The sequence below is a fragment of the Octopus bimaculoides genome, chromosome 24 (genome assembly GCF_046866305.1).
Source record: "Octopus bimaculoides isolate indiv1 chromosome 24, ASM4686630v1, whole genome shotgun sequence".
In the NCBI taxonomy this organism is placed as follows: domain Eukaryota; kingdom Metazoa; phylum Mollusca; class Cephalopoda; order Octopoda; family Octopodidae; genus Octopus; species Octopus bimaculoides.
Window position 1 is genome coordinate 26,036,271 of NC_142951.1, and position 14,896 is coordinate 26,051,166.

Genomic DNA, 14,896 nt, shown 5'->3' on the forward strand with positions numbered 1-14,896 from the left:
TGCATTTCTACCAACAGCCCCTGCTTTAGGCTTGTTACCCATCTCCACAGGAACTGATGCCCCCCCCCCCCTAATAATAATGCCTTAGCAATGAACTGGCCTTGATGACCGTTATTGGTTATGAGGGATATCTGAGCAAAAAATAAAAATTGTAAATAATGAGACAAAGTTCATTTGTAAATCAGTGCAATTCCATGTTTCTGTTTGGAAAATTCATCGATCACTATAAAATATAAATGATATAAAATATATCAGTGCCACGTTCTACCTTCATCTTCTTCAAAAGGTCTTTCATGCCTGGAAATAAAGGCCAAATTACTTAAACTCTCATTATTTTGTAAACACCTCATATAATTACTCGCTTTAATGAAGAGAATGGTCTCTCACAGGAAGCAGATGTGGCTGGTATAGTCAGGATCATCATTTTACGTTTGTAATTTCTTGGATGCTTGACATTTGCTTTGCAAAATCAGCAGCATAAACTGGTTTCAGCTCACATTTCAATCCATCCAAATCAAATATGTTTTTATAGATAGCCAAAGATGAAAATGCTTCCATTGGAATTTTTTTTAAAATTTTTTTTTTTTTTCATAATTGTGAAAAAGCTTCAGATTCAACGATTCAGCAAATCTGAATTCTCCTATTGTTTAAAATCTTTGTTCAACATAAATAATAGGCTTCATCCGAAATTCTGTTAAACAAAGTCCTTAAAACAGTGTCTGTTTCTCGATGTTGGCAATGGTTCTCTGATGGTTTAGCAACACCATCCAGAACCTGGCGGTAAAATTCCTCAAACTTGTTATTCTTGATATCAACTAATTGCTTTTTAAAGTTCCCAACCTCATAAATACACCTCGAAATATCAAGTGAACATTTTTGAAGAATTAAAAGCAGAATCTCTGAGCCACTCAATATGGTTTCAAAAACCAATAATAAAAATTCAAACTGAAAATCTTCTAGAATTGCCTGTGCTAATTCTTAAGCATTCTAATCTTCTGGATTTTCTAATATAATTGAAAATAGCTCAGAAAACGCAGTAAATTTGTTGGACAAAATGGATTCTTGTTAAGAAGAAGAATTCCGATGTGGCACAGGTAATTTTCAAAATTACCTTCCAACGGTTTCATCCGGTAGTGTTGTTCAAGCTGTCGACTTGGGAAAAAAGTTGTAATTCCTTTTAAAGTTTGGATGAAAATTCAACATTCACAAGTTTTAGAAGCTAATTGCAAGAGCATTAAATTAAGTGAATGTGCATAACAATGTACAGATATGATGTTTACACCAAAGATTTCCTTTATTCCTGCTTGCATGCCGTTCAAAATGCCCAGCCATCATGTTTGCTCCATCAAGTTTGTGCAATGAATTTTTGGCTATAACTGAATTCATTAACAAATTTTCGTGCTTCTTCTGTCAATGATACAGCTCTTCTGTCTTTGCTAACATTGACATATCCCAAAATCCTTTCTTGAGGTTTTTCTTTCTCATCAACAAATTGCAAAACACATGACAATTGAAATCTCGTTCAATGATCCAGAGTCTCATGAAACAAATGATGTTTCCATGATCATTGCCTTAATCTCACCTTCAATTGCGGCAGATATACAATTATCTCATTTTGAATATCACTTCAAGGTTCAGAAAATGTGCAATTGGCATTTTTCCTCATATAATTAGGATGCAATCTTAAACAAGAATCATATTCCTCTACTGCTTCACATTTAACCAGAAAATTCCTCTTATTGTTTGATGTTCGATTCTTCTGGTTCATTATGTCCTTGAAATGCCAATTCTTGACAGGCCAAAATTTCAATACAATGAATTAACCTTTTCAATAGTTCACGATTTTTCTCGATCAATCTATTATGCAACTGAATCGAAGCTGCTTCCCAGTGATTGATTGCTGTATCAATCTGTTTTCAGCCAAAAGTTTTCAGAGCAATTATGGAATTCGGATGATTTTCAGATTTTTTTGTATCGTATCAAAGCTGTAATCAAATTGTCCAAATCACAGTAGCCTTTAGTTGTCCATGCATTCTTATTTTGACAATGTATCAGACATGGAGAACAACAATTTCTTCAAAGTGGGACATCCTGTCATCCTCTCGTACTGTTCATAATACTTAGAATCAAAATAATGATGACATTCCTTGCTGCCCACTTTGATTCTAATTTTCCTTTCAAACTTTGGCTTCTCTTTTCTGAGAATGATAATATTCTTCTTATCTGCAAAGAAAATTTTTGAGAAAAGTTTCAAGAAGAAACCATTCATCCGAACAATTGAATCGAGCAATGATCCAGCTTAAAAAGGTCGGCCCCAACCCGAATGCCACAAGGACCAACACAAGATACTGACGGTCAACCCTATCGAAAGCCTTAGATTGATCTAGATGGACCAGAGCCCCACTCTTGCCAGGAATTCTGTTAACCCTCTTTAAGATATAGCATATAAGGTGGAGATTGTCGTGTATGGATCTGCCCAGAGTGGCACACATTTGTGCCTCCCCAACAATTCCACCCATGACACACGCCAACCTTTCTGCTAACACCTTGGCCAAAATCTTCAGTTCTGTGTTAAGCAGAGTGATGGGCCGAAAATTGTCTACAAAGTCCCCCTTGATTGGGTCCTTTCTAAGCAGTGTCACCACTCTCTGGCTCACAGATCTGGGGATGGACCCATTCTGTTGCCAGTTCATGAAAACGCATGCCAGTAGGTACCTGAACAAGTCTGGTATACTATAACCCCTAGGGAAGACCATATAGCCCCAGCAACTTGTCCGTGCTGCAGTCTGCAAGAGCCTCCTCCACCTCCGCAGCTGTGATTGCAGAGTACTTGCTGGTGTATAATGCAGTATATAAACAGAACTTTCAGAAGTTGAAGCTCCTCCAACTTGGTCTGGATCCACCCTACCAAACCCGTCCTTACTCCTGCCATGTTTTTTTCCTCCATCGACTGTAACACACACTGAAGCTTATAGTTTTGCAAAGTTTTCTGCACCTCTGTGAAAATATCTTCTCCAGTTGTTGTTCCATGTATACTGCAAACGGATGCCATTTCTTCTATAATCTCAAAGTTGCAATTAACACCACGAATGAACACAAGAAGTTGTGACATACTAGAGAGACCAGTAGACTCATCCATTGCAAGAGAATACCACAAAAATTTCTTAGCTTTCTCATGTGTCTATAAATGTATATTCTCTCCAAGTTCTTCTATTCTCCACACTACTGAACTTGCTGAAAGGCTGATGATACAGCCAAACATGTTGCGTTTTCAGGACATGAGTCATTTGCTTCTTCCATCATGCACTCTTTTATAAAGTTTCCGTCAGTAAATGGTTTTCCTCACTCTGCCAAATTATTCATTATTTTGTAACTTACGCGAATGATCCATTCATTTCCAACGAACTTTTCCATAAAGAAATTCATTTGAGATTCCAAACTACGTTTCATAGATCCAAATTTCTCAGACCGCAACGTTCCAGAATATTAAGAATGTGTTGAGGGGATGTTTTGCTTTGTAGTGACGACGAATATTGTACTCTTTCATAACAGCAACACTTTCATTGCATATCAGGCAACTAGCATTCTGGTTTGTTTCCACAAAGAAGTACTTTTCTCCCCGTTTCTTTATTGAAAATGCGACATTCATTATTAACCTTTTTCTTCTTAGCGATGGGTGAAGAAAAAACAAAAACAATCCTAGGCCTCGGCATCAGATATTCTCATTTTCAATATAATCACTAATAACTGACTAGCCCGAGGCACACGTGACGTACTGTAGCAATTATTATGGCTTGTGATGTGACTAGTGTTGTTGGCACTCCGTCGCTTATGACGTCGAGGATCCCAGTCTATCCGATCAACGGAACAGCCTGCTCGTGAAATTAACGTGCAAGTGGCTGAGCACTCCACAGACACGTGTACCCTTAACATAATTCTCGAGGATATTCAGCGTGACACAGTGTGACAAGGCTGACCCTTTGAATTACAGGCACAACAGAAACAGGAAGAAAGAGTGAGAGAAAGTTGTGGTGAAAGAGTACAGCAGGGTTCACCACCATCCCTTGCCGGAGCCTCGTGGAGCTTTAGGTGTTTTCGCTCAATAAACACTCACAACGCCCGGTCTGGGAATCGAAACCACGATCCTATGACTGCGAGTCCGCTGCCCTAACCACTGGGCCATTGTGCCTCCACTGTGACTAGTGTATGAAGCAGTATAAAAGCACGTTTATTTAATTCAGCATATGGCGGTGGGCCGGACAAATTGACGTCATGGGCCGGATCCGGCCCGCAAGCCGTAATTTGGTGACCCATGTTCTAGATACACAGTGTCCAAAATAAAAGATGCGATGGTCATGGTTGGCTTGACTTTGGTCATAGAGCAACAACACCATATTCATTGATAGCAATAATTGATATTTAAAGAACTATTGAACAAACAACATGCAAAAAATTTCTTTATCTGTAGATTCACCCCTTCTTCCCAATGCTACAATAATTTCCAAATCTCCATTCTCTGCTGTTGTTGTACATTGGTCTGTTCTTGGATATGCTTCAGTGCCACATCAGTTTTTCTATGTAAAGTTATCTAACCTTTTTTCCATTTCTGGAGGAAAAGGGACACTAAATGATCCTCATATCACCTTTTCTTACAGCACAATGAAAGCAGAGAGAGAGAAAGAAAGACCTTTTATTACAGCACAATGAAAGCAAAGAGAGAGAGAGAGAGAGAAAGAAAGACCTTTTATTACAGCACAATGAAACCAGAGAGAGAGAGAGAAAAAGAAAGAACTTACAGCACAATGAAAGCAGAGAGAGAGAGACAGAGAGAAAGAAAGAACTTTTCTTACAGTACCATGAAAGCAGAGAGAGACAGAGAAAGTAAGAGAGAGAGAGAGAGAGAGACAGAGAAAGAAAGAGAGATAGAGAGACAGAGAAAGAAAGACCTTTTCTTACAGTACAATGAAAACAGAGAGAGAAAGAAATAATCAAGTTCAGTACTCAATTTCTACATTATTTACTAATCCAGTGGGATGAAAGATAATGCTGATCTCTGCAGTATTTGAACCCAGAAAACATGACACTTTGCCATTTGGCTGCTCTTCCTCACCGAATAAAAACTGAATTTATTTCTATGCTGGAAAATAACTTTGTTTTTATCACCTCTGAATAAATATTCACCTCCACCACCACCACCACCACCACCACCACAACAACAACGTGGTCAATCGTTAAAACACTGTATTACATGCGTATAAGAAGGGATGACCACTAGGTGGACATCCGATATGCTAGAAAGAGGTCATCAACGACCCAACCACAAAGAAAAATAATGTTCTCCAGAAAAATTCAGCAAACACCAGAGCGTGGCGAACAAAACTTCTGGAGAACATTATTTTTCTTTGTGGTTGGGTCGCTGATGACCTCTTTCTAGCATATTGGACGTCCACATAGTGGTCATCCCTGGCTTTAAATTGAATTTATTATTCAGTTTATCACCCTCAGTATATAAAGTTAAAACACTGTAAATAGCTTTTAATAAATCTTTATGAGAAAGTTTACTTGTTTTTATTATCATTTTTAAAACATTTGTTTTTTTTCTTCTTCTTCATGCTTCATGGTTCATGTGTGGAGGTGCAATGGCCCAGTGGTTCGGGCAGCGGACTCGTGGTCATAGGATTGCGGTTTCGATTCCCAGACCGGGCGTTGTGAGTGTTTATTGAGAGAAAATGCCTAAAAGCTCCACAAGGCTCCAGCAGGGGATGGTGGCGAACCCTGCTGTATTCTTTCACCACAACTTTCTCTCACTCTTTCTTCCTGTTTCTGTTGTGCCTGTAATTCAAAGGGGCCAGCCTTGTCACACTGTGTCACGCTGAATATCTCCGAGAACTACGTTAAGAGTACACGTGTGTGTGTGTGTGTGGAGTGCTCAGCCACTTGCACGTTAATTTCACGAGCAGGCTGGAGCTTTAGGTGTTTTCGCTCGATAAACACTCACAATGCCCGGTCTGGGGATCGAAACCGCGAGTCCGCTGCCCTAACCACTGGGCCATTGCGCCTCCACCCGCCTTTGCTAAAGCGGAGGTAATGATCAGGATTTAGAGGGGAACAACTCCGTATAGATTAATCTCTTTGCCAGGGAAGTAACTCTTTAATATTTATTTATTTATTTTTTTTGCAAGTTAAAATTTTGGGGATGGCAAGTTTTGTTCGCGACGACAATTCTACATGACAATAGAACTCCCACTGAGGACCTGAGGCTGTTGCAAAAGATGCAGCATCGCAGACCAGAGAAGCAGTGCCTACAGCTCCATAAAAGTTAGAAGTGTGGAAAGACTTTGTTAACGATACTCCAAGTTGTGCCTGTCACAACTCCAAAATGAAACATTCCCTATATATATATATATATATATAAAAGCAAATAGTAAATGAGTATATGCATATATACGTACAGGTATGTGCATACCGACATCCACCTGTATGTATAGGTGCATATCTGGGTACAGGACATTGCAAACAAAACGTAAACGAGAAAACACACAAGCCACATAGAGAACATTCTCCTTCATCAGCTACCCCCGTTTTAACACCGGCGTTTCGAAGAGCTAGGTAAGACGCATCGTTAAAACGGCTCTTCCCATGGATCGCAAATTAAATTTGTATACACAAATTAAACCTTGCCATGGAGGAATGTAGTGGCGGACAAAAAACAAGACAGGAAAACAAACAGAAAAGGCTATACGGCCAGACGGGAAAAAATATGTGCGTATGAACGCTGTGAGGCACGAACTTGAAAGTGGGGACGAAGTAAGTTCGCGTGTTTGCTCGGCGATATACAAGCGTTTCGTTCATAAAGTACGGCTCCGTAACTTAACAAATCGGCAAAAGAAACGACAGAACTCGGAACTGTGTAGTTGAGAAGCAAGCTTCTAACTATGCAGTCGCGTACAGATTATAGTTTCATTGTTATTGCAAAGTTGAAATATAACTACAGAGGATGCTCTTATGGTCAAAGACATTCGACCCACGGTAACCCAGTCCGAATCTCGGTTACTGTATATCCAAGACTACATTACTCGTGTTTTTACGTCTGTTTTAAAGAATGTAATACGCAATTTAAGATAGATTTGACGGCTATTTCTAGCATTTTGAGCTGACCACATACAATCTCTTGCAGCTGGCAACAGTGATGGTGTTGGTGATGAGCCAACTCATAGTAATAGCGGTGGTGGTGAAGACGGTGCTGATGTAGCTTTGCCCAGATCAACTCTGATGAAAGGCTTTCCAGTCGTGACCTTCTCGTCTTCTTTTTTTGTTGTTGTTATGATTGAGGGGACGCTTATGGTGCATACTACTACTACTACTACTACTACTACTACTACTACTACTACTACTACTGCTGCTGCTGCTGCTGCTGCTGCTGCTGCTGCTACTACTACTACAAGTATGTATGCATGTGTGAATGTATGTATTTTTGCATGTGTATGTGCATGTGTGCGTGTATGTTTGTGTGTGTGTATGTATATATGTACGCATGTGTGTATGTATGTATGTGCGTGGATATATGTAAATATGTGTGTGTCTATGTATGTGTTTGTATGTATGTGTGTATGTATGCATGTGTGTATGTTGTAGTAGTAGAATACATGTAAAAAAGTTTAAAGGTCCTATCCGAGCCACGGGGTCATAAGCCCCATTGGACGGGACACCGGCCCCGTCGCAGGACAATTCTCTTTTTTTTGCCAGTTGAGTGAACTGGAACGACGTGGAATGAAGTGTCTTGCTCAAGGCTACAGTGCACCGCCCTGTCCAGGAATCGAAACCACCATCGACGCCCCTCCACACTGCCATGCATACTATTATCTTATATTTTATCTCTATAGGTCATTTAACTGCGGTCATGCTGGAGCATCGCCTTGAAAAATTTTTAGTAGAATGAATCGACCCCCCCCCCAATTTTTTTCTTGTTTAAAGCCTGGTACTTGTTCTAGCGATCTCTTATGTCGAACGGCTCAGTCGCGGAAACGTAAACACTCTAACACCGGTTGTCAAGAGATAGTGGTGAGGAGACAAATACAGATATACACGCGATAGGCTTCTTTCAGTTTCCGTCTACCAAATCTGATCGCAAGGCTTTGGTCGGCGCGCTGACGCATGAGTAAGTATCAGGTTCAGAAAGTAATGAAGTGTAGGGGTCGATGTGATGCGCTAGAACCCTTTACGACGGTGCTACAGCATGGCCGCAGCTCAGTGACTGAAACAAGTAAACGAGTACGATATATAGATGTATGTACGTATGCATGATGTATGTTCATACATACACACACACAGACACGCATGCATACATACATACAAACACACATGCATGTATAATATACACATGCGTACATATATACATACACACACACATACATACACGTACACATTCACACATGCATACATACACACATACATACAAACACATACATAACATAGACACACATACTTACATACAACCACGCACATACATACATACATGCATATATACATACATGCATGCATACATACATTACATACATACATACATACATTACATACATACATACATACATACATACATATATACATACACTGCGTACGTCATTCTGACTTGTTGCTTTTCCCGTTTTGTTCTCATTTTTGATTCGAATATATATGTGTGTGTGTATATATATATATATATATATATATATATATATATACATATATATATATATATATATATATATATATATGGATATATATATGTATATATTTATATATATATATATATATATATATATATATATATATATATATATATATATATATGTATATATATATATATATGTATATATATATATATATATATATATATGTATATATATATATATATATATATGTATATATATATATATATATATATGTATATATATATATATATATGTATATATGTATATATATATATATATATATATATATATATATATATATATATATATATATATATATAGTTATACTTCTACATACGCGCGTGATTGACATATACAAACATTACACGTACTCACAAACACACATAAACGCACACACACACACACATGTTTACATGTGTCACATAACACACGCATATATATATATATATATATATATATATATATATATATATATATATTTAGAAGTACTATTACGTCTCACGCGTGAATACGCACAAACGCCTATACACTTGTACACATTATATACACACCGGAACACGCACATCTTAACACACAGTGCTTATCTTATACACCTTTCGCAGACACACACTGAAGAAAACAACACAAACGTACTCAAACATTTACATACACACATACATACACACACACACACACACACACACATATATATATATATATACACAAAGATACAAAGATACATACATGCTCACGCGAACACACGTACACATACATACACGCAGACTCCTGCATGCAGCACGCAGCGCCCTCTGTTAAACAAAACACGCAATCACGAGAAATCCCCTTCCCCCCCCCCCCCCCCCCCCCCTTCACCAGCGCCTTCTTGCCAGTAAATTCTCCCCTTACCACCGCAGTGCAAAGGGGCTTCCTCAAAGTGTAATCCCTAATAAAATAGTGAGCCCTAATATTATTTCAACACGGCAGCGACATCAGATTGAAATTTCCCGATGATTTTTTAGGGGTCACACACAAACAATGAGGGGACCAGCCGCCGCAGATTTGCGTGTATATATATATATGTATGTGTGTTGTGTTCTATGTGTGTTTTGTTTTGTGTATGTGTGTGTGTGTGTGTCTGTGTCTGTGTGTTGTGTATTGTGTGCTGTGTGTGTGTGTGTGTGTGTGTGTGTGTGAATGTTGCGCGCGTACATGTACGTAATTTGTGTGTATGCGTGTGCATACATGTATGTGTGCGTGTATATAATAGTAGAATACACATTACACATACACGTATCTATCTATCTATCTATCTGTCTGTCTGTCTGTCTGTCTATCTGTCTATCTATCTATCTATCTATCTATCTACCTTTCTTAGACTCATATATATATATATATATATATATATATATATATATATATATAGAGAGAGAGAGAGAGAGAGAGATAAATATAGGCGGTGCTCCAGCATGGCTGCAGTCAAATGACTGAAAGAAGTAAAATAAAAGTAAAACAATATATATATATATATATATACATGTATTCATGCAGACCCTTTAAACGCCCCCGCAAATTCCGTGTTTATGTGTTTAGGACACACTCATACGCACACACACACATAGTCATACGCGCATGCGCGCAAACACAAAACTACGCATGCATGGCGTATAGAGAAATTCGTGTTCGCGAAGATGTGTGTGTGACGATGTGTGCCTGATGAATTGCACATGTGAGTGTGTATGTATGTACGTATGTATGTATGTATGTATATGTGTGTATGTATGCACGCGTTTGCGTCTGGGCGCGCGCGCGCGTCTTTGAGAACGTGTATGCGTGAGTGCGTAATGTAAATTGGATGCGCGCGCGTGTGTGTTTCTATGTAGAATGTGATTTGGATGGTCTGTGAGTGATTAGGGTCCACGAACACACAGACACAGATGGAGACCCTTGAAACACGCCGCCGCTGATTTCATCGAGTGAGTGCTACGCACGCGCACGCGTATATACGTGGCTGTATGTATATATGTATGTATGTATGTATGTATGTATGTATGTATGTGTATCCATACATGTGCACGTCATGCGCGTGCATGCAGTGGTTGCTATGCATTCGTAACTGTAGAAGCGCATGCGCATCCGTTTCTAGAGAAATGCATGATGAAGAGAGCGCACGCGTGTCTAGATATTCTCGCATACAACCGCACACACATCGACACACACACACACACATATACACACAAACGTATACACACACATGTATGTTTGTATGGATGGTAATGTCTCCCTATACGAGTTAATTTGTTCCCGGAGACCGATCGTAAAGTGAAAAATCGTAAAGCAGAGCAACAATTTCCCATAGTAACAATGTTATAAATATTAATTCGTTCCTAGAAAAATATTTTACCTAGGCGCAGGAGTGGCTGTGTGGTAAGTAGCTTGCTTACCATCCACATGGTTCCGGGTTCAGTCCCACTGCGTGGCACCTTCGGCAAGTGTCTTCTATTATAGCCTCGGGCCGACCAAAGCCTTGTGAGTGGATTTGGTAGACAGAAACTGAAAGAAGCCCGTCGTATATATGTATATATATATGTGTATGTATGTGTGTTTGTCCCCCCAACATCACTTGACAACCGATGCTGGTGTGTTTACGTCCCCGTAACTTAGCGGTTCGGCAAAAGAGACCGATAGAATAAGTACTAGGCTTGCAAAGAATAAGTCCTGGGGTCGAATTTCTCGACTAAAGGCGGTGCTCCAGCATGGCCGCAGTCAAATGACTGAAACAAGTAAAAGAGTAAAAGAGTAACACTCGTAAATAAATGGCAATAAAACAACAGTAGAATGTAAAAGACATTTTTTGTAAAGTAAAAAGAATGCTAAGATCATTTTATTGGGTTGTCCAGAAAGTTCGTGCCGATTTTTAAAGGAAAGAAAAAGGTCAATAAAAACTTGCCATTACATTTTTAATCAACCAAATATGAACCGTTTTGTTGCACAATGCGTCTCCATCTTTCCTTTAACTTGAAAATACCCTCTTCCCAGAAATGAGGTGATTTCATGGCAAATAAGTCTTAGGGTAAGCTACTATAAATCGGCACGAACTTTCCGGACAACCCAATATAATAAAAATGTGGCTGTGTGGTAAGTAGCTTGCTTACTAACCACATGGTTCTGGGTTCAGTCCACTGCGTGGCACCTTGGGCAAGTGTCTTCTACTATAGCCTCGGGCCGACCAAAGCCTTGTGAGTGGATTTGGTAGACGGAAACTGAAAGAAGCCCGTCGTATATATGTATATATATATATATGTGTGTGTGTGTGTGTGCTTGTGTGTATGTGTTTGTCCCCCCAACATCACTTGACAACCGATGGTGGTGTGTTTACGTCTGGTACCTTGGGCAAGTGTCTTCTACTATAGCCTCGGGCCGACCAAAGCCTTGTGGGTAGATTTGGTAGACAGAAACTGAAAGAAGCCCGTCGTATATATGTATATATATGTATGTATGTGTGTGTATATGTTTGTGTGTCTGTGTTTGTCCCCCCAACATCGCTTGACAACCGATGGTGGTGTATTTACGTCCCCGTAACTTAGCGGTTCGGCAAAAGAGACCAATAGAATAAGTACTAGGCTTGCAAAGAATAAGTCCTGGGGTCGATTTGCGCTCGACTAAAAGGCGGTGCTCCAGCATGGCCGCAGTCAAATGACTGAAACAAGTAAAAGAGTATATATATATGCACAAATACATATATGCATGCGCAAAAGAATGATAGCTTAGAAGCAGTGATATGAGTGAGACTGTTCGCCTACGCTTCAAGCTATTTTCCTGCAATTGAAGGAGGCAACAGGAGACGGACATCATTGCAACGTTGTATGACTTCGCCAGGATGACTCAAAAAATCCTGCTGTGTCTGTACTTAAACGTGTCTGTTAACTTGGGTGGATCATAGATTTCTCATATATATATATGTGTGTGTGTGTGTGTGTGTGTGTGTGTGTGTGTGTGTGTGTGTGTGTGTGTGTGTGTGTGTGTGTATGTGTGTGTGTATGGTTGTGTGCATATATGTATATATACGTTTATATGTACATGCATATATACACACACATACATATATGGGTATGAGTATATATATGTGGATGAATATAAATACATGTATATAGAGAATATATATATATATATATATAATGTGCTTATAATATACATATGTATTTGCATATATATACATATATACATGTGCATATAGGTATGTGTGTCTATATATATTTATTGACACACACACAGACTCACACACACACGCATATATATACATATCTATATCTACATATATATCTATATATCTTCGTGTATGTATATTCGAATATGCTGTAAATAAATATATCTATCTATATTTATCTATCTATCTATCTATCTATCTGCCTGTCTGTTTGTCTGTCTGCTGTCTGTTTAACCGCATGTGTGTATGTGTATGTGTGTGTGTGTGTGTGTGTGTGCCTATTTGGACATACCTTTCCATATACATCAGTAATAATATTTTCACATGTAATGCTTTCCCTGTATATTCCAAAAAATGTAATTCTATTATTTACATTATTTACATTCGACGGATATTTGTCCTCATCTTGGGTGTTAACACAACGTTTCGGCTGATATACCCTCCAACCTTCATCAGGTATCTTGAGGAAATTTCGAACCTGGGTACTCATTCCTAAGGTAGTTTTCGATGTTTTGTTGTTGTTATTGTTATTATTATTATTATTATTATTATTATTATTATTATTATTATTATTATTATTATTATATTTTAAAAGGGATTGACGTAACTCTTCACGAAGTGAAGACGTAGACCGCGATTCAATTTTATAAACGTTTTATTCGTTGAACAATATTTCGACAGCACGTCTGTCTTTTTCAAGTTCAAAACAAAAGGTGATTAAAAATTTAAAATTTTAGAAAACTAAACGTAAACTATGAACGAGATTATTAAGATTCACATTAATGCTTAGGAAATTAACACCTGGGGGCTAATTCTAGATTTTAGATTGAGTTAACTAAATATTTTCCTCAATGCTTTGCACAAATGATTTGTTTTTAGTGATTAAATGTGATCAAATGTGTGTTGAGAACATTAACTCACTCTTTCCATCAAACCGACGTTGCCTGGACAGATGCACGGTGCACCACGCGTCAAGTGTTGAAGTGGTCGCAGATCGACGTAAGATGAAGTGTCTTGCTCAAGAACACAACGTACCACTCGGTCTTGGAATTCAAACTGCGATCTCGCGATCGTGAGAGCAACACTCTAGACATTAGGTCATGCGTCCACACACATATATATACATACATATAATATATGAGTATATGCATATATATAGAAACATGTATGTACATACCTTCATCTACATGCATATCTGGGTACATGACGTTGCAAAAAAACATGGACGAAATGATAAACAAGGTACAGAAAACACACAGGCCACATAGAGAAGACTTCTTTCATCAGCTGCCACCATTATAACATTGGCGTTTCGAAGAGTTAGGGCAGGACGCATCGTTACAATGGCTCTTCCCACGGACACAAATTAAATTTGTTCCATGGAGGAGTGTAGTAGCGGACAGAAAACAAGACAGGAAATCGAAACAGTGAAATAAACAAACAAAGAAGGCTATACGGCCAGACGTGAAAAAGTATGTGTATATTGAACGCTGTGAAGCACGAACTGGAATGAAACGGGACGAGGAATGTTCGTGTGTGCTTGGCGGGGCCAAGATATTGAAAAGAATTAGTAGCTGGACACATGGAGAGAAAGAGTGGTAGAGGGAGAAGAAGAGGAGGAAGTAGAATATAAGTGAGCAACGAGAGACAGATATATATATATATATATATATATACAGTTCTATATTTAAGAGATGAGGAATTATTTACATTATTTACATTATTTACATTTGACGGATATTCGTCCTCATCTTGCCCACGGGCATATGGCGTAGTGGTTAAGAACTCGGGCTACTAACCCCAAGGTTCCGAGTTCGATTCACGACAGCGACCTGATTAATAATAGTAATAATAATAATAATAATAATAATAATATAATAATAATAATAATAGTAACATCGATAGGAATGAGAACCCAGGTTCGAAATTTCCCCAGACACCTGACGAAGGCTGGAGGGTATATCAGCCGAAACGTTGTGTTAACAACAAACAAGATGAGGACGAATATCTGTCAAATGTAAAT

The 14,896-nt window shown here is 38.6% G+C and overlaps 1 protein-coding gene across 2 annotated transcripts in view; it reads left to right on the top strand.

Moving 5' to 3' along the window:
• The window catches only part of LOC106878412 (protein saal1), a 36,340-nt gene extending 30,779 nt beyond the window's left edge, over positions 1-5,561 (top strand). Inside the window, exon 13 of one of the 2 annotated variants that reach the window (XM_089341366.1) lies at positions 4,656-5,561. Coding sequence is in view for 1 of the 2 variants with exons in the window: in XM_089341365.1 (XP_089197491.1) it covers positions 4,656-4,988 (333 nt within the window). In the remaining variant the exon portion in view is untranslated. The remainder of the gene's footprint in view (positions 1-4,655) is intronic. The other variant, XM_089341365.1, reaches the window with a different exon arrangement.
• Positions 5,562-14,896: the final 9,335 nt, after the last annotated feature.